The sequence below is a fragment of the Psittacula echo genome (genome assembly GCF_963264785.1).
Source record: "Psittacula echo genome assembly, chromosome: 1".
Lineage (NCBI taxonomy): Eukaryota > Metazoa > Chordata > Aves > Psittaciformes > Psittacidae > Psittacula > Psittacula echo.
In genome coordinates this window covers 88,264,051-88,281,412 of record NC_137735.1, presented here as the reverse complement: position 1 = coordinate 88,281,412, position 17,362 = coordinate 88,264,051, and the positions used below count along the sequence as shown (strand labels likewise).

At 56.2% G+C, this 17,362-nt stretch overlaps 3 protein-coding genes across 5 annotated transcripts; 2 read left to right on the top strand and 1 right to left on the bottom strand.

The window, feature by feature from the left end:
• Positions 1 to 2,552: 2,552 nt before the first annotated feature.
• GCAT (glycine C-acetyltransferase) lies at positions 2,553 to 7,732 on the top strand. The gene is made up of 9 exons (XM_080615479.1): positions 2,553 to 2,766; positions 2,852 to 2,982; positions 3,806 to 3,907; positions 4,368 to 4,514; positions 4,804 to 4,958; positions 5,691 to 5,773; positions 6,117 to 6,288; positions 6,675 to 6,796; positions 7,210 to 7,732. The coding sequence occupies exons 1-9, from the start codon at positions 2,565 to 2,567 to the stop codon at positions 7,359 to 7,361; spliced, it is 1,266 nt and encodes a 421-aa protein (XP_080471605.1). The 5' UTR covers positions 2,553 to 2,564; the 3' UTR covers positions 7,362 to 7,732.
• A 102-nt stretch (positions 7,733 to 7,834) lies between these two features.
• On the bottom strand, positions 7,835 to 10,951 carry LOC308219921 (noggin-like). Its single transcript, XM_080615528.1, has one exon. The coding sequence runs from the start codon at positions 10,941 to 10,943 to the stop codon at positions 10,182 to 10,184; it is 762 nt and encodes a 253-aa protein (XP_080471654.1). The 5' UTR covers positions 10,944 to 10,951; the 3' UTR covers positions 7,835 to 10,181.
• Positions 10,952 to 11,161: 210 nt separating this feature from the next.
• GALR3 (galanin receptor 3) lies at positions 11,162 to 17,362 on the top strand. Of its 3 annotated transcripts, none has more exons than XM_080615444.1 (5): positions 11,162 to 12,228; positions 12,766 to 13,870; positions 14,449 to 15,361; positions 16,325 to 16,999; positions 17,225 to 17,362. In XM_080615444.1, exons 2-4 carry the CDS (start codon positions 13,524 to 13,526, stop codon positions 16,352 to 16,354), a joined length of 1,290 nt encoding a protein of 429 aa, XP_080471570.1. In that variant the 5' UTR covers positions 11,162 to 12,228; positions 12,766 to 13,523; the 3' UTR covers positions 16,355 to 16,999; positions 17,225 to 17,362. The 3 variants fall into 3 exon arrangements, with proteins under 3 accessions (XP_080471570.1, XP_080471569.1, XP_080471568.1); XM_080615443.1 differs by having other exon boundaries at positions 11,162 to 13,870; positions 16,325 to 16,526; positions 16,867 to 16,999; XM_080615442.1 differs by having other exon boundaries at positions 11,162 to 13,870.

The window sequence follows — 17,362 nt, the reverse complement described above, 5'->3', positions numbered from 1 at the left end:
CCTGCCCCGGCTCCTTGGGGGTTGTGTGTTTGCTGGGGCCAGGCAAAGCCTGCCTGTGTTGGAGATGGTGCTGGGTGCTGGAGATAACCGCTTGGGTGATGGAGCTGCCTGCCTCAGCTGGGTGGTGGTGGCAGGGGTGGGATGGAAGAGGTGGAGCGGGGCCAGGATCTGTCCACATTTGTTTTCAAGGAGTTGGAGGTGTCCAACAAGTGGGAAGGGGTTGATCCATGGGGAGGAATGGGCCTGAGCATGGCAGTGGGCAGCTCTTCAGGCAGGCTGGGGCAGGCAGGGTGAGGCAGGTCTGCTGGACATGGCCCTGCTATCACCCCGGGGCTCTGGCTTTCTGCCCATGGGGGCTGGCACCACTCCAGGACCTGCCTGGCCCTGAAGAGAGCCCTTCCCCAGGCAGGGCTGGGTGCTCCTGATAGCAGGGTCTGAGCCTCAGGCAGGAGATGCCTGATCCCCCTTGGTTACAGATATCAGGAGCTCCAAAATCCTCTGGGCTGTGGGTGCCCAGTCCCCTTGGGCTTGCTGTGCCTAAATCTCATGGGCCCAGCATTTTCACACTCCCAGATCCATTGGGCTGATGATCCTAAATCACTTGGGCAGATGGTGCCTGAGCCTTTTAGCCATCAAAGATCCCAAATTTTGTAGTTCATGGTATTGAAATCCTTGGCTAGGAGGCACCTAATCCCTTTGGGATCTTGTACCTGAGACCCTTGGACCAAACCAGACTACCTAGGCTGAAGATCCTACGCTCCTTTCAGAAGCCTGCTGCCTAATCCTCCTGGACATGACAGGCCTACACCACCCTGGCCTCAGGATTCCCCAGTCAGCTATAGTGGAGGATGGAGATGCCTGATCTAGCTGGACTCTGTGTGTCTAAACCCAGTGGACTTGTGGGTCACAAACCACTTTGACCAAAGGTGCTCAAATCCCTTAGGCTCAGGCACCCAATCTCCTTCAGCTGGTAGGTCCTTGGTCACCTCAGCTGGATGCACCCACATCCTACAGACCCTTTGGCTCATTACCCTCTATAGTGGACACCCATAAACCACCTAGATGCGAGGATCCAAGTCACCTGTGCTGAGCACCCCAAATCCCTCAGGTGGGAACACCTAATGCTCCTGGGCTTGTTGACCCTTAAGATCCAGCATGACCTGTTACTCCAAAATCTTCTGGGACGTAGTACATAGAATCATAGTACCATAGAATAGTTTGAGTTGTAAGGGACCTTTGAAGCCCATCTAATCCAGGGACATCTTCAACCACACCAGGTTGCCCAGAGTCAGATCCAGCCTGGCCTTGAATGTCTCCAGGGATGGAGCATCCACCACCTCTCTGGGCACCCTGTGCCAGTGTTTCGCCACCCTCAGTGTAAAGAATTTTTTCCTCCCATCCAGCCTGAATCTCCCCTTTTTTAGTTTAAAATCATCACCCTTCGTCTTATTGCAACAGGGCCTGCCCAAAGGTCTCTCTCCATCTTTCTTATAGACCCCTTTTAAGTACTGAAAGACCACAACAAGGCTTCCCTGGAGTCTTCTCCAGGCTGAACAACCCCACCACAGAATCACAGAACCAACCAGGTTGGAAAAGATTTTAAGATCATCAAGTCCAACCATTCCCCAGCACTGCCAAGGCCACCACTAACCCATGTCACTGAGGGCCTCATCTACATGGTTTGTGAACACTTCCAGGGACAGTGATTCCACCACTGCCCTGGGCAGCCTGTTCCGATGCCTGAGCACCCTCTCTGTGAAGAAATATTTCCCAGTCTCCAGCCTAAATCTCCCTTGGTGCAGCTTGAGGCCATTTCCTCTTGTCCTGTCATTTGTTACCTGGGAGAAGAGACCGACCCCACCTCACTCCATCCTCCTTTCAGGCAGTTGTAGAGAGCGATAAGGTCCCCCCTGAGCCTTCTCTTCTCCAGACTAAACCCCCCTCAGTTCCCTCAGCCATTCCCCATCACACTTGTGCTCCAGACCCTTCACCAGCTTTGCTGCTCTTCTCTGGACCCGCTCCAGCACCTCAATGTAGTGAGGTTGTAGTGAGGGGCCCAGAACTGAACACAGGATTTGAGGTGCAGCCTCACCAGTGCCCAGCACAGGGGGATGATCACTGCCCTGGCCCTGCTGGCCTTGCTATTGCTGATAGAGGCCAGGATGCTGTTGCCCTTCTTGGCTGCCTGGGCACAAGCTGGCTCATGTTCAGCTCCATCAATCAGCACTCCCAGGCCCTTTTCCATTGCAGCTTTCCAGCCACTCTTCCCCAAGCCTGGAGCACTGCATGGGGGTGTTGTGGCCTAAGTGCAGACCCCGGCACTGAGCCTTGCTGAACCTCACACCATGACCACAGCCCATCCATCCACCCTGTCCGGATCCCTCTGCATGAACACCTCCGGGTGACGGTGCCTCCATGCGGGAGGAGCGCGGGGGGCGGAGCCAAGCACCTCCCTAGCCCCGCCCCTCCCCGCCGGCAGGGGGAGGCGTGGCCCCGGCTGCCAATGGCCATTGGCCGCCGGGGCCACACCTCCCCCTGCCGGCGGGGAGGGGCGGGGCATCGGGATGTGGCGCGGTGCGGCGGTGCGGGTGCTGCGGCGCGGCGGGGCCGGGACCCCTCGGTCCGCATCGGGAGCGGCCTCGGCTCAGCTCCGCCGGCTGCTGGAGAACGAGCTGGAGGACATCCGAGGCGCCGGCACTTGGAAGAGCGAGCGGATCATCGTCTCCCGACAAGGCCCCCACCTCCGCTTGGCGGGCGGAGGAGCCGGTGCGTATGGGGCAGGCGCTCTGTGCCATCGGATTCTGTCCCCGTTCACTCCCGCTCAGTGCTTCTCTGTTTCTCTTCCCCGCAGGGATCCTCAACTTCTGTGCCAATAACTACCTGGGGCTCTCCAGCCACCCCGAGGTGATCCGTGCTGCAGTGGAGGCCCTGGAGAAGTTCGGTGCTGGCCTCAGCTCTGTTCGCTTCATCTGTGGTACCCAGGTACCGGGCAGAATCCTCTCCTCTAGGACAGCCATTCTCAGACTCCCCTCTCAATACTCACGTGTACGTGCAGTGCTAAATTACACGTGGCCAGGTGGAAAAAGAGCCTGACGTGTCCGCACCAGCTGAACATCTGGAAATCTGCCAGCTGAAAGCATTACAACCCTCAGGGAGCAAAGGAACCAAATTCATAGAATTCGTAGAACCGTAGAATCCCAGACTGGTTTGGATTGGAATGGACCGTAAAGCTCATCCAGTTCCAACCCCCTGCCACAGGCAGGGACACCTTCCACTAGACCAGGTTGCTCCAAGCCCCTGTGTCCAACCTGGCCTTGAACACTGCCAGGGATGGGGCAGCCACAGCTTCCTTGGGCAGCCTGTGCCAGGGCCTCACCACCCTCACAGTGAAGAATTTCTTCTTTTATCTAATCTAGATCTCCCCCGTCTAAGTTTGAAAAACATTCAGAAAATTTATGTCTTTTCCCCTCCCTTAAGGGTCAAAATTGCAGCCAGCCTGACTTGAATTACCTCTGTCAAACCCAGCCTGCTTTATCCCCATCTGCTGGTTAAGTGCAAAGAAAATTCCCCCCATGGGTGGGGAGCTTGGAGTCTCTGCTGTGCTTGTGGTGTCCAAACCCATAACCGCATTTTAGGTCTGTGTTTGCAAACGCATGCTGATCGCAACTAATTTCTGCCGTGCACGCACACCTTTTCTGGATAAAACCTGTCTGTTTCTTCCCCTTGCAGTCAGCATCTAACAGCCGTGGGCAAGCGAGGACTTGTGCTGCCCCGCCAGTGACGCTTGCTCCTCTCGTCTCTTTAGAGCATACACAAGGACCTGGAGGAGAAGATTGCACGTTTCCACCAGCGGGAAGATGCCATTCTCTATCCCAGCTGCTTTGATGCCAACACTGGCATCTTTGAGGTTTGTAGGGCTTTCATTGTGTTGTGCATGGAGGAGGGAGGTGATGGCAATGTGCTTGCCATGCCCTCCAGAGGCTATGATGTGAGCTCTGTGCCATAGAAAAGACGGCAGTAACTGGTGGTGGGGAACCCCAACTTAGTGCCCTCGGACTGGGGAAGCCACGTGGAGGTGTTTAATCAGCCTCACCTCCCCCTTCTCCAGACAGGCTCCAGCTTTTGGGGAGGGCTCCCATTTTGTGGGAGGTCTGTACTCCCCTTTGAAGGATAGGCAGGGAAAAGAAGTGATCCCCCAGGCTTGCTAGGGAAGGTGAGGGAGGTTTTGAGCTCAGAAGCCACAGGCAAGAGCCTGGCCTAGAGAAATCAGGGGATAAGGTGGCTGGGAAGGAAAGTGGAAAGGTTAGCAGTAGGATACTGCAAAGGAAAGGTAGCAAAGGATGATCCTTTCTGTTTGGCATGACCAGGTCCTGCTGACCCCAGAGGATGCAGTGCTGTCAGATGAGCTGAACCATGCCTCCATCATTGACGGGATCCGCCTGTGCAAGGCTAACAAGTACCGCTACAAGCACATGGACATGCAGGACCTGGAGGCCAAGCTGCAGGATGCACAGGTATGGAGGTCTGCTCCCACTCCAGTGTGAGCTTAGCTGTGCTGCAGTAACCAGCCCCAAAGGATGAGCTCTGCCTTTTCCCATGCAGTAGGCACTGGTTTTGCCAACAGGCACAGGTAGGCATGGATGGGCAAGGAGGGTAAGCAGCTGGTTGCAATGCAGACCTCCTCTGTCTCAGTTAGATACATCCATGCCCTACAGGAGTTGGGCTATGTCCCAGTCTTCCTCGCCAGCCCCTCTCCTCAGGGTGACATCTTCACCCCTGGAGGCACCACTCTTCCTCCCATAGAAACATCGTCTGCGGCTGGTGGCCACTGATGGTGCCTTCTCCATGGATGGTGACATTGCACCCCTGAGGGAGATCTGCCAGCTGGCCCAGAAGTACAATGCCCTGGTCTTCATTGACGAATGCCATGCCACAGGCTTCCTGGGACCCAATGGCCGGTAAGTGGCCGTTTCAACCCTGTTTCTTCCCACTGACCCCAACAGCCTCTGAAACAAGTCCAAAGGTATTGATAACCAACATATTTTTGTGTGGGGGTCACCACTGATTGAAGGTTTTGCACTCCACCTTTGGGGCACCTGAAGGGAGATACTTTAGCAATGACCCATCCCAACATGACAGCTGCTTATCAGTGTGTAAGGGATGGAGCGACCACCTCATCTGCTTCCAAATGGGAGACAGTTGGACTTCCTGATTTCCGAATCCTCCTCTCAGATATCACTTTCAAATGCTTGGGTCTTGGGGGCTTTGCGGAGTTAGCTTGCACAGATTGATTAATTCCCTCAGGGCAGGTTTTCCCTCCATCCCCTGGAGATCCTCCAAGTGCCAAGCAGTGCACTTGGCTGCAAGTGTTCACCAAGAAGAGATGCTTCACATGCTTGCATTGTTAGTGCTCTGTTTGGACTCTTAAACATCTGTGTGGGAAGTCTGAGTGCTCTCCCATCTGTAAGGGATAAAAACCCCATGCTCTTATCTCGGGAGATTCTAGCTTAGCCTTTCTGCAGGAGAAGGGAAGGTCACCACTTGTGTTGAACTACCACACGGGGGTGTTATTCCTTTAGCAGAGACCTGTCTCGTGACACTTGGTTTCCCTTGAGGCATCCCTCACGCGTAGAGCAGCTTCCGTGGTGCGTGCTGGCACAGCTGAGAATGTGACATTCCTTCTACTACAGGGGTACCGATGAGCTCCTGGGAGTGATGGACAAAGTCACCATCATCAATTCCACCCTGGGAAAAGCTCTTGGAGGAGCTGCAGGTGAAGGCATTTCCTGACCAATGTTCTCCATGCCTTAAAGAGCTCCACAGCATCACTCTGATGTTTCCTTCCTCTGCCTAATGATAGAGCCACAAATGCATGTTGTCCTCTTCTACTGGTGGCATGAGGCTCAGTCTGGGACCCTGCTGCAGGGTCAAGGGAGGTCCTGCCATGTGCTTCTCTTACTTTCATCTTCCTCATGCATTTGCCTTGGGGTCAAGGTGGAAACTCAGTAAAAGGCATCAGCTGTGATGTTTTTAGGCCTGCTTTGTACTGAAATTCCTCCAGTAGATGACAGGTTACTCTGGTGTTCCTTGTCCATTTCTCTTTCATCCATCTGCAGGTGGGTACACGACTGGCCCCAAACCCCTCATTGATTTGCTCCGACAACGTTCCCGCCCATACCTCTTCTCCAACAGCCTGGCCCCCGCCGTGGTGGGCTGTGCATCCAAGGCCCTGGACCTGCTCATGGAGAGCAATGCCATTGCGCAGTCCATGGCTGCCAAGACCCAACGGTGAGGGGGGCACATTGGGGTGGGAGCAGGGGGAGGGATTCCTTAGGAATGTGTTGTCCATGTGTGTTTACTCACCCCTCAGTGACAGCCATAGGTGGTTTGCCAGTCATGGCCTGGGGGTGCTCAGGGGAAACCACAGCATGTGCCTGTGTGTGTCAGACAGATCTGGATGCTCTGTGTGCTGGGACAAGTCTGCCCTCAAGCAGCTGCAGTCCCATGGAGCTGAGGAGGAAATGGCAGGAGGTCACTCCAAAAAGAGGGATCCCTTCCGTGCACAGGAGATGCACTTCGGAGCAGCACCGCATCCAGGGCTCCCAGGGGAAGGCAGTGGTCTCCCAAGGACAGGGGTGATGAGGTTTGCCTCATCCTCTTGTTCTCTTCACCAGGTTCAGAAGTAAGATGACGGCAGCCGGCTTCACCATCTCAGGGAAAGACCACCCCATCTGTCCTGTCATGCTTGGGGATGCTCGGCTGGCTGCAGTGATGGCTGAGGACATGCTGAACAGAGGTGAGCTGGAGAGGGAGCTCTAGATGTAGACACACGCCCTGAGGGAAAGGACAGCCGGTGGTAGTGCTACCATCCCTCCTGCAGAGGATGTTCCTGCATGAAACCTGTTATTTCTTTAGCCTCCACCTGCAAATGTCCTCTTGGTCTTCCCCAGATGTTGCTGACTTCACCTCCTCTCTCTGTTGGAGGTGGGAGGGTTACATTAGCCCTCTTGTTCTGCTGTGCTGGACTCCATCCCCACCACTGGCCCTAACCCTCATTTCCATGCTTGGGAGCAGATGCCACTTGAAAACTCTGAAGCCTGGAAATGGTTGAGAGGGGAGGGAGGATCCAAAAGCCCTTCTATCACCCAATACCACCTCAACCTCCCTCCCTGCAAGCCAGCTCTAACTCTCCCTGCATTTCCTCCTCAGGCATTTATGTCATTGGCTTCAGCTACCCTGTGGTCCCCAAGGGAAAGGCCCGTATCCGGGTCCAGATCTCAGCTGTACACAGCGATGAGGATATCGACCACTGTGTGGAAGCCTTCACCGAGGTGGGACGGAAACATGGAGCAATACCTTGAGGGGCCAGCAAACACCTCCTGCGGCACTGTCCTTGCCCATGACCAAGTGCCTGTGCCAGGGGAAAAGCCTTGAGGAGCATGCTGCCAAAGCAGGACCAATCGTCAAGGCATCGCAGCCCGCGGGAAGCTGTGGCTGTTGCAGTGTGCAGCGCTGGCAGCCAGCTCTTGCATCCTTAAAGGTGTCCTGCAGTGCAGCAGATATTTGTCCGGCTCTTGTTTTCTCATCCAGGAGCTGCAGTCCATCCCCACCTTCTCCTTGCTGTGGCCGGACACTCTGCTGTGTCCTTCTGGAAGCCTCAATCCTGGTGCTGAAGCACTGCAGCTCATGCTGTCTTCTGCTGATGGAAACATAGCATTGCTGCTGTGCCTGATGTCACCTGCTTCCTCCGTGCTCTCCTGCAGGTCCAGTAGCATCACCCTGGTAGATCTGCAGCTGTAATTCCCCACTGAGGCAAGGGGTTTCCTAAATCTTTGGCAAGCCGTGCTACCAGCAACCGGTCTGAAACAGGACAAGGGCTAGCTGAAACTCTTGCGCTCCTTTCTGCCCTTCCCACTCTCAGGTGCTAGGTGTGAGGCTTGCTTAGTCCCTGGGGCTGGCTTTAAGGCTTTACCCATCACTACGGAGCTCCCAAACCTGATCCGGGTGCTGCATCTTGCCCGAGAGAGGCTGCTGGGCAGCAGGCAAGCCAAGCTGGCAGGGGCCAGCAGCATGAAGAGGGGGCATGTATCTGCCTGGGGCTGAAGCTGAGGGAAGAGCAGGTGCCAGAAACCTGTAATTTTCCTCCATCAGCTGCAGGCTGGGATCGCTGGATTTGTTCGGCAAGCCATGATGGGGTAGCAATTTAGCACTCAAGCTAAGTGGGACCTGGGCATCTCTCAGGATTGCTTTGTTTGCAGCAGTTTTGCTGCAGAAGAGAAATCATGTGTGACCTGCTGTCTGCCCACGTGCTCAGCTGAGGACCATCTGCCTCCCCAGCAGCCAGGGACAGCTTCCAGCCACAGTGAGGTTGTGCTGTGCTTGGGTGCCCAAGCACTGGGTCATATTAACGAAGCCCTGCTCTGAAAATGCTACCTGCCATTAGGCACTCAGGGAGCGAGCTATAGGGCAGTAACGTCTCTGACGTGAACCGAAGCAGCTGCAGAAGAATACAGATGTTAATCCAGGATTGCAGGGCTTGATGGGATGTAGAAGGCAGGGGAAAAACACCTTTTCCATAGGGCTGCCACCAGACTCTGTTAGAGCAGCTGGGAGCACAACTGTGTGCTGGTTTTATTTCATTTTCCATCTCCACAGGACCCTGAGCCGCTGATAAAGTACGATATGGAGCTCCATCTGCATAGCACCAGTGCTGCAAACCCTTCCCCCTTATCAACAGGCAGTATCTTGGGAATGGGGAGTGTAATGGGGAAGCGGCAGGAGGTTGCGCTCAAGCCCTTCTTGCTTCAGCCAGATGGGCTCTGGGACAGGGCCCAGCCTGAGCCACCACTGTTTTGAGCCCATGCATGTGTACCCTCTTGCTCCTCCCTACTTGCACACCTCCTTTGCAACCCCATTCCATGCTCCCACCTCTCTCCCTCCTGCTGGTCGCCCTGCTGATGTCTTTGCTGCACTCAGGGCAGCCAACCCAAGCCGTTTAACCCTGCTCCAGCACTCAAGTCCCTCTCAGTGAAGAACAGCCGCACGTATGTCTCTCACCGCTCAGCTCGGCAGCCTCCCTCACTGCAATACACACACTTGTCCTTGTGTGCACACAAGGGCTCTGCGCTTCTCCCCTCCTCTCTGCCTCCCTCTCCTCTCTGTCTCTCCCAGGTCCCCCCCATTCTCCATCTCCCTCTCCACCCGCTTCAAGGCCAAGCTCTGCAGCAGATTGTGGTTTGCATGACACAGGGATGCAGGAAGGCAGGAGGGTCATATGATGGCACATGAGAAACGAACAATGCAGCACCCATTGACTGCAGGCACCATGTCAATACCACATTCCCAGGCAAAGCCTCCAGCTCTTTATTTCTTCAGGCCTCCCAGCAAAGGTCTGATGTACAGCTCTGTGTAGCTTTTAGCCCAGAAAGCAGAGGGCTTTTTGCTGGGTGGAACATAGAAGCAGATGCCACTTTTCAAGGATGTAGTTCCCACAGTGGGCTCGCCAACCCACACCAGACCCCGTACACTGCTCTGCCAGGCTTCCCCCTGGGTCTTGAGCCATCACCCTCTACACCATGTACAGGGATAGGTGTGGGATCCCTGTATCTCACCCATTGTAGCTCGAAGCAGGGCACTGTCTATCCCATCCCGTTTCCGTACACACCTCCCAGAACCACTTCCCGCTGTGGGTCCGTGCCCACACCCCACTTCTTCCGCCTTTACCAGGCTGCCTCACTGCAGCCCCAAACCTGCTCCCCTTCCCGGTGATGCCCTCCAGCCCCTATCCTCACTGTTTCCACCCTGATCCATGACTCAATTCCCTCTACCCTTTCCCTGCTGGCATCCCTCTGCCCTTGCTCTCTGATGCCCCAGCTTGGACCGAGTCCACTGGGGCTGATGGAAAAAGGGTCTGAACCTGCTGTCAGGTCCCTCGATTCCCCATTCCCACACGGGTGCTAATACCTCCCTGTGCTGGTGGGCGAGGAGCAAAGCAGCTGTGTCCCCTACCCGGGGGCTTCGGCGAGAAACAGCAATGACCGCAGCTGATCCCACTTCATTCTGGAGGTTTATTTCTCCATTTCAGGGATTACCCCCCAGCTCCCTGGCCCTGAGGCTGAGTCCAGGCGGCTCTTTCGCTGCAAGAACAGCCACCGGTGGTGGAGGTGTCCTCCTGCACCCCCTCAGCGGCAGGAGCACTTGCAGGCGGCCACAACCGGGTACGGGATCTGCCGCCATGCGCAGCGCGGGGGCCCGGGGTGCTGCACGGCCCAGCAGTGCCAGGCCAGCAGCTTGATGTGTGTGAGCCGTGCGGGGCGGCAGCCCATGCCGGGGGGCCAGGAGCAGCTGCGGGGCCCGGTCTCGCAGGCAGTGTGGCGCACCCAGCGCGGCCAGAACACAGCTCCCAGGTCAACCCAGGCGGAGGTGAGGCGGCAAGCAGCCTGCTCCACCAGCCACTGCCGCAGGCTGTGGGACGCGGCGCCCCGCAGCTCAGGGGACAGCGCCGGGCCGGGGGGCAGCAGCGCGGGCAGCTCCAGCCCCTCAGCCTCTCGCCACAGCTTGCGGCGGTAGCGCCCGGCGCCGTCCGCCAGGTCCCGGCTCTGGGTCTCCAGGGTGTCCTCGAGGATGCTGTTGTTGCCGCGGTGCGGCTCCGCGGTGGCCATCCAGAACGGGTCGAAGGCTGAGCCCAGCAGCCGGCGCAGGTGCCCGGGCCGCAGGTGCCGCGGCTTGGGGTAGTAGTGGTAGTCCTCAGGTGAGAGCGAGAGGCTGTATGGCCGCACCGGGGTCGAGGGGCGGCCGCGCAGGATGTGGGCACTGGGGTCAGCGGTGCCCGACGGCGGCAGCGGCTCCTGGGGTTCAGCTGGAGGTGGCGGCGGGCCCGGGATGCTCGGCTGTGGGAGCAGACAGAGGAAGAGGAGGAGGCAGCGCTGGTGTGCTCCGTCCATGGCAAACGGCACTGCGACAAGCTGTGCTACGGGCTGAGCTCCGCTGCAGCCCCTGGGTTATCAGCGTGTCCTGAGACATGGCCTTCCCCTTTTCCGTGGTTACAGTTGCTGATAGCAAGCCGGCAGGGACGCCTTGCTCCTCCAGACAGAGGGGCAGGCGGGGACGAGAGGTCACGTTGTCCCTCTTGCTAGCGCAGAGGGATGCCATCAACAGGGGCATGGGGGTGCTGTGAAGGGAAAGGGATCAGTGCCTCCTGCTCCTCCTCAGCATCCTGCTCCATCATTTGAAAAGCCTTCCCAGTGAAGGGAAGCTGGTGGCCTTCAGGTCTTGCTGGAGAAGGACCATCAAGCCCCACTTGTCCTCAGCACACCTAGAAGTCTGCAGGGCACAGGTCCGTTGGGGCTATAGACGCGATGGCAGGGCAGGAGGTGGTGGGTCATTGTCACCTTTCAGCACATCAGCGCGCACATGTGCTGTCGTAGGGCTGAACCTCTGGAGATGGCCCCCCTGAAGGGCTTGTTCTCCCTCCCCACACTGCATTGCCCGGGCAATGCTGGTGGATGGCAGAGCTGGGCTGGATGGAAACCAAAGCCTGCTTTCCCCTCCTTCCCCAGGTCAGGCACTGTGGGAGAAACTTGGTCTCCTCTGTGCCGTGCTACTAACAATTAATTAGTAACAGCTAGTCATAGCAATTAATGCTCGTGTTCCAGAGGGTTTGGACCCATATCCCAAGGATGAGGCAGGGGCCAGGCTCACCGTGGTGTGAAAAATCATGTTCCCAGAGGTGCTGGGCAACGTGTCCTGAACACCCAGCACCGAGGCGTGCCTGCAAGGCTTGCCGGGTCTCATGGGACCCTGCTCCCCTCCATCCTGCCTCTCACACCTGCGAGCGTCAGGCTTTTCCTGCACTGCCCCCTCCCCGGTGGAGCAGCGAGCAGCTGAGCCTGCTGAAGGCTGGGCAGAGAGGAGTTAACTCCAAACCCAACCTCAGGGAGAAGGAAAAAACCACCCAACAGAGATCAATGGACCAGCAGCAAGGGGGGGGGCGGGGGGGCGGAAGGGGGAGACAGAGAGAGGAAAGGAGCTCCAGCAGGAGAGACACGGGTGCGGGAGCCGGGAGAAGAGAGAGCAGAGCCGGCGGCGGGCACGGGGAGGCAGCGCAGCAGCGGGCAGGGGGACGGCGCTGCCTGGGCAAACTCTCTGCATCCTCCCCGCCGCCGCTGCCTGGGCTGGACAGGAGCTTCCCCCAGCGAGCTGCGAAGCTGCAGGCTCTTCCTGTCAGAGGTGAGTGCCAGCTCCCCAAAACGAGAGGTGGCCTCGGGCTCCCTGAGCGGGGACACCACGCAAGGTGCGTGCCCAGAGGGAGGTCGGGGTCCTCTGCTTGAGCAAGGAGACACCACGGGGCTGGCTGGAGGAGACAGGTAGTTACCAGTAGGACGGAGGGGACTGCAGAGCCAGAGACGTAGGGCAGATCTTTTCGTGTGATGGAGAGGTAGCTGGGAAGGAGAAGCGGTGGGAGCTGAGGGACAGGAGAGCATGGGGTGAAGGAGCTTGTGTGGTCCAGAATAGAGTTAACTGCTTGTCAACAGTGCTAGATAATGGTGTCTTTCCTTCTTGGTTGCTGCCCAGCCAAGAACAATTTGTTCTAATGATAGCACAACATGGCTTGCTAGGAGATGGGCTGTTGGAGCTCTCCATCTGAGCACAGTGTTAGGGCTGGAGGAAGTTTTGCAGCAAACCACAGTATCTTGAGCTGCAGTAATTGTTCATCGGTGCGGTTGATCATTGCTCCTTCACAAGGATCATCACATTGTGTTTCAGGCGGCTCCAAGGTCTCCCTCCCTGACCCCATCCTCTCCTAGCTGCCACCATCCAACCTGAGACCACCCCTCAAGCATCAGGAAAAAGCGCCCTTATCTGCCTCTCCTCTGCAGAGCACAACTACTGCGCAGGGAATGAGGAGCAGCCAGCTCCAGGGTGGAGGTGGTCCCAGCTTAAGGAGCTTCTTTGGGGTTGGGAGTGTGATGGGGTGCTGCTGCTGCAGGGCTACAGGCATTAGGTCCCTGCTGCTGGAGGTGGCACAGCCCTGGGGTGAGTGTGCCAGGACCATTCACTGCCCACAGCAGCCTCCTTCCCCATGGCATGTGGAACAGCAGCAGGGATTCCGATTTGCCAAAGCAAACGATCCCGAAAGGTTTAACAGCTTTGGGATTACAGGACAAAGGTGGGGAGGCCAGGCGGCAGGGCAGGGGGTCCTTCAGGAGGCTGGGAGCAAGGAGATGCTGTGATGAGGATGTCTGGGCAGGAGAAAGGGACTTCAGCTCCATTCAAGCCAGGCAGATGTGGGCTGACTGATCCCAACAGCATCCTACCAGAGACATCAGGAGGATCTTGATGTCATAATTTAACCAGCTGATTGGGATTGGCATCTCTGGGAGAAACGTGGACTTCAAACAAAGGCTGGGATCAGGGCCATAGCTCTGGTGGCCACTGCGGTCAACAATGACCAGCACCCACATGCTCATGGCTGTGTATAGGTGCTGTGTCTCCCTTTCTCCCTGCACAGGTCAGATGGGCAGATGCCAGGGGGATGGAATGCCTCTTCCAACAGTCCAGAGCTGCGAGCAGCCGGGATTATTGTGCCTGTCATCTTCTCCCTCATCTTCCTCTTGGGTACTGTGGGGAACGGGCTGGTGCTGGCCGTGCTGCTGCGGAACGGCCAAGTCATTAACACCACCAACCTCTTCATCCTTAACCTGGCCATGGCTGACCTGTGCTTCATCATCTGCTGCGTCCCCTTCCAGGCCACCATTTACACCCTGGATGGGTGGCTTTTTGGGGCCTTTGCCTGCAAGGCTGTGCATTTCCTGATCTACCTCACCATGTATGCCAGCAGCTTCACACTGGCTGCTGTCTCCATTGACAGGTAAGTGTCCCCTTCCCTGTGAATCCCTCAGCTCAGGGACAATGTGTTTGCCACCCCTGAGCTAAAGGGTGGGAGAAAGGCCAGTCCCTACCTTGTTGAATGTCCCGTGAAAATTACATAGGGTCTTCCCAAGAGGCAGGGCCAGCAGAGCCAGCATCCCCGGCTCCCGATGTCCTCTCTCAGCACCAAGCCAACCTCTTGGCTTGGTTACCCAGCTCTCACTTGGGGAGAAGTGCAGGCACATACTTAGGTTTAGTGTCCGCTATGTAAAACCAAAACAGCAAAAGCCCCAGGGCAGCAACACACCACAGGAGAAACAAGGAGGCTCTGGGTCCTGCTCCTATCCTTCTCTTCCCTGGTTCACAAGGCACGTTGCGTGACCTTCCCAAGCTAGCACAGCAGAGCGCGTGATGGAGATCCCAGGCCTGCTGTTGGGATGACCCTGATCTCTATTCACCTACCAATAGGCAGGGAGAGGGGAAGATGGGTAAAGATGCAGAGCTCCACAGGGCAGGAGCGATACTTCATCTCACCCTTGTTGTGTTTGTGTCGCTCCTTCTCCTTCCCCTCCTCGGCAGGTACCTGGCCATTCGCTATCCACTGAAGTCCCGGGATCTTCGCACCTCCCGAAATGCAGGAGTGGCCATTGTAGCAATCTGGTCACTGTCGCTGCTTTTTGCGGGGCCTTACCTCAGTTACTACCAGATTGTCCATTACCATGGGGTGCCCATCTGTGTCCCTATCTGGGAGGACCAGCGCCGGAAGATTCTGGACATCCTCACGTTTGTCTTTGGATACCTTCTGCCCGTGACCGTTGTGAGCCTGGCATATGCCAGAACCATCAAGTTCCTGTGGACCTCCGTAGATCCCATAGAAAGGATCTCAGATTCCCGGAAGGCCAAGCGTAAGGTCACCAAGATGATTGTGGCTGTGGCCATCCTGTTCTGCCTCTGCTGGCTGCCCCACCACCTGGTCATCCTGTGCTTCTGGTTTGGCCACTTCCCCTTCAACCGAGCCACTTACGTTTGCCGCCTGGCTTCCCACTGCCTTTCCTATGCCAACTCCTGCCTCAACCCCATCGTCTATGCCCTCATCTCCAAGCATTTCCGCAAGCGTTTCAAGCAGGTCTTCACCTGCCTCTTCCTCCAGAACAAGACCAGGAAGAAGAAGAAGAGATTTGGAAAGAAAGTCCATGTGGTCAATGTGGGCAAAGGTTTCACCAACAGCACCAGGGGTTTCTTTGGAGCCAACGATGAAGTGGCCCAGGTCCCAGAGGAGAACACCAGGAAGAGGGACCCTGAAGGTGCCGGTCATGCCAGAGCATGGACTCACCAGCTACAAGATGCTATGTTCTCTGCTCAGAAGGAGCTACTGGAGGAGGAAAGCTTGGCAACAGCCGGCCATCTCCTAGCTATGACCCCCAAGAGGAGCTCAGGAGTCTCTGACTGTTCACTACAGATGAACAAAGTGAAGAAACCTGTTTTCCAGCCAGTGAGTAGCCACTCCCTTCTCAAACAGGCAGAGGGGAATGCATGCAGCATCCTGTGGCAATGGTTAACCTGTTGTCCCTACTCACCTTCACTCACAGGCCCACAGCGCATAGGAATGGCACAATCCACACGTACAGATGCAGAAGGGAGGGACATGTTAATGTGGCACCAAGTGACCTGGGTGGCATTTCTGCAACAGGTTTTAAGGCCTCCATTCCCCAGCTTCCTAACTTGCTAATTTTGTGCAGCGCCTTGGAACTCTTAAGAGGGAGGCAACCAAAACGAAAACATCCTGGTAGGAAACCCAGGCTGTTAAAGGCGCATCAGAGCATGGGTGGGAAGGATGGAGACAGTGCATGGGGATCTGAGTGTGAACAGGGTAGCTGTCAGCCTCTATCCTGGCAGCCCCAAGCAGGGACGCGCTGTCCCCTGCCCACATGCCCTTCTTTTCCCATGGGCGACCTTTGTCTACCTCCATCCCATTCCCTAGTCTCTGCATCCAGATCAAAGGACCTTTGCCACACTGGCTGATGTACAAGGAAGTCAGCCATCCGTGCCAACAGCTCAGTGATGCAAAATCTGCAGCAGTCATTAGTCATACTCAAATGCTTTATGCCACAGCAGGTGAAGGATGGAAAGGCTTATGTGCTGACACCTCTGTGTGCCTCCCCTTTGCACATGCGGCTTCTCTGAAGTTCAAGGAGGAGCAGACCATCTGTCCAGCCTCTCCTCTCCACCCTGCCCCACCAGAGATACTCACTGGAGGATGCTTCTGTCTCCTAGAGCTCTGTCCCACATAGCTTTAGCTCTTGCAAGCAGATCCTGCAGGACACTGTCCCAATTCACAGTGTTGCTTGCAGTTCAGACATACTTCCTTCCTAAACAAACCAAGTAACTCCCCCTTTCCCTACATTGCTCCATCTGATCTTAACTCCTCTGCTTACTTTCTGTTTGCTTTTTGCAGGTTCCTGAGGGATTGCTGCCTCCGCTTTGATCTTTGCTTGCTACTTGGAGCTTCATCCCTTCCTTCTCGGGCTGAAGGACCTGTTGCTCTCTGAGCAGTGAGGTTATTCAGTGATGTTAGCCCTAGCTGTGTGGCCAGACAACTTTCTTCCATGTGATGATGACGACTGTGAGAGAAACAGTGGCTGTCATCAAAGCAGAAGGTAGTGGCCAGGCTGCAAAAAGAGCCGTGGAGCCAGGGGACAGTTGTGGTGAGGCAAAGGAGAAAGAAACAGGCCCTTAACACCCATGTGCACTTAGTTCTTGTCTCCTCAGTGTCCCTTTCTATCTCAAGGCCCTGGAATTTCTCCCCTGCTTGACCTTAATAAACCCTGGTAATTTCCTTCTCCTGCCACATTTGCTATGTGCTGGATACAATCTCTGCCTGGCATGGGGCGCTGCAGGTTGGGTTCCAGGTGATGGAGGCTGTGTGAGCCGTCTGACCACAGTCTGGTGTTCCCAGCTTACTTAGCAGGGCAGCATTTGTTGTGTTTTACTTTGCAGGCACTGCATAAGTGTATAGAAGAAAAGCTGAGGGGTTTAATACCTATGTCTCAAAAACATAAGAGAAAGTCAGTGCTCAAGAAGAAGTCGGAGGAGAGGAAGACAACAGCAGAAAGAGGGGAAAGGATGGATGGTGAGATGATGGGGTGGGGGTAACATAAATGAGAAATGTGTGGGGCTGGGAGGAGCCATCCAGAGGGACAGAAAGCAGCGGCGGGAATGCAGGGCAAAGCGAGGGGCTAGAAGCAGAGGGCAGAAGGGAGGACAAAAGGGCGTGAGGGAGGTGGGAAGCAATGTGCAGAGCACCTAAGTTTTGGCAGAAGCCTTCCCCTCACCCTCTGTTGTCATTCTGCTCCAGAGCTGCAGTGCGCATCACTTGGCTGTGGTGGACCTCAGTCCGAAGGCAGCTTTCTCCAGCATTTCTCTGCATCATCAGGCTGCCAGAGAAGCCAGAAAAGCACCACCCAAGCAAGGCCTTTGATCAGTGTAGCGAGGG

Coding starts and splice junctions, on each gene's coding strand:
- GCAT (XM_080615479.1), top strand. CDS start 2,565: ATGTGGCGCGGTGCGGCGGTGCGGGTGCTGCGGCGCGGCGGGGCCGGG. Junction 3,908..4,367: donor CCAACACTGGCATCTTTGAG/GTTTGTAGGGCT, acceptor TGGCATGACCAG/GTCCTGCTGACCCCAGAGGA. Junction 4,959..5,690: donor TTCCTGGGACCCAATGGCCG/GTAAGTGGCCGT, acceptor CTTCTACTACAG/GGGTACCGATGAGCTCCTGG.
- GALR3 (XM_080615444.1), top strand. CDS start 13,524: ATGCCAGGGGGATGGAATGCCTCTTCCAACAGTCCAGAGCTGCGAGCA. Junction 13,871..14,448: donor GCTGCTGTCTCCATTGACAG/GTAAGTGTCCCC, acceptor CCTCCTCGGCAG/GTACCTGGCCATTCGCTATC. Junction 15,362..16,324: donor AGAAACCTGTTTTCCAGCCA/GTGAGTAGCCAC, acceptor TGCTTTTTGCAG/GTTCCTGAGGGATTGCTGCC.
- LOC308219921 (XM_080615528.1), bottom strand. CDS start 10,943: ATGGACGGAGCACACCAGCGCTGCCTCCTCCTCTTCCTCTGTCTGCTC.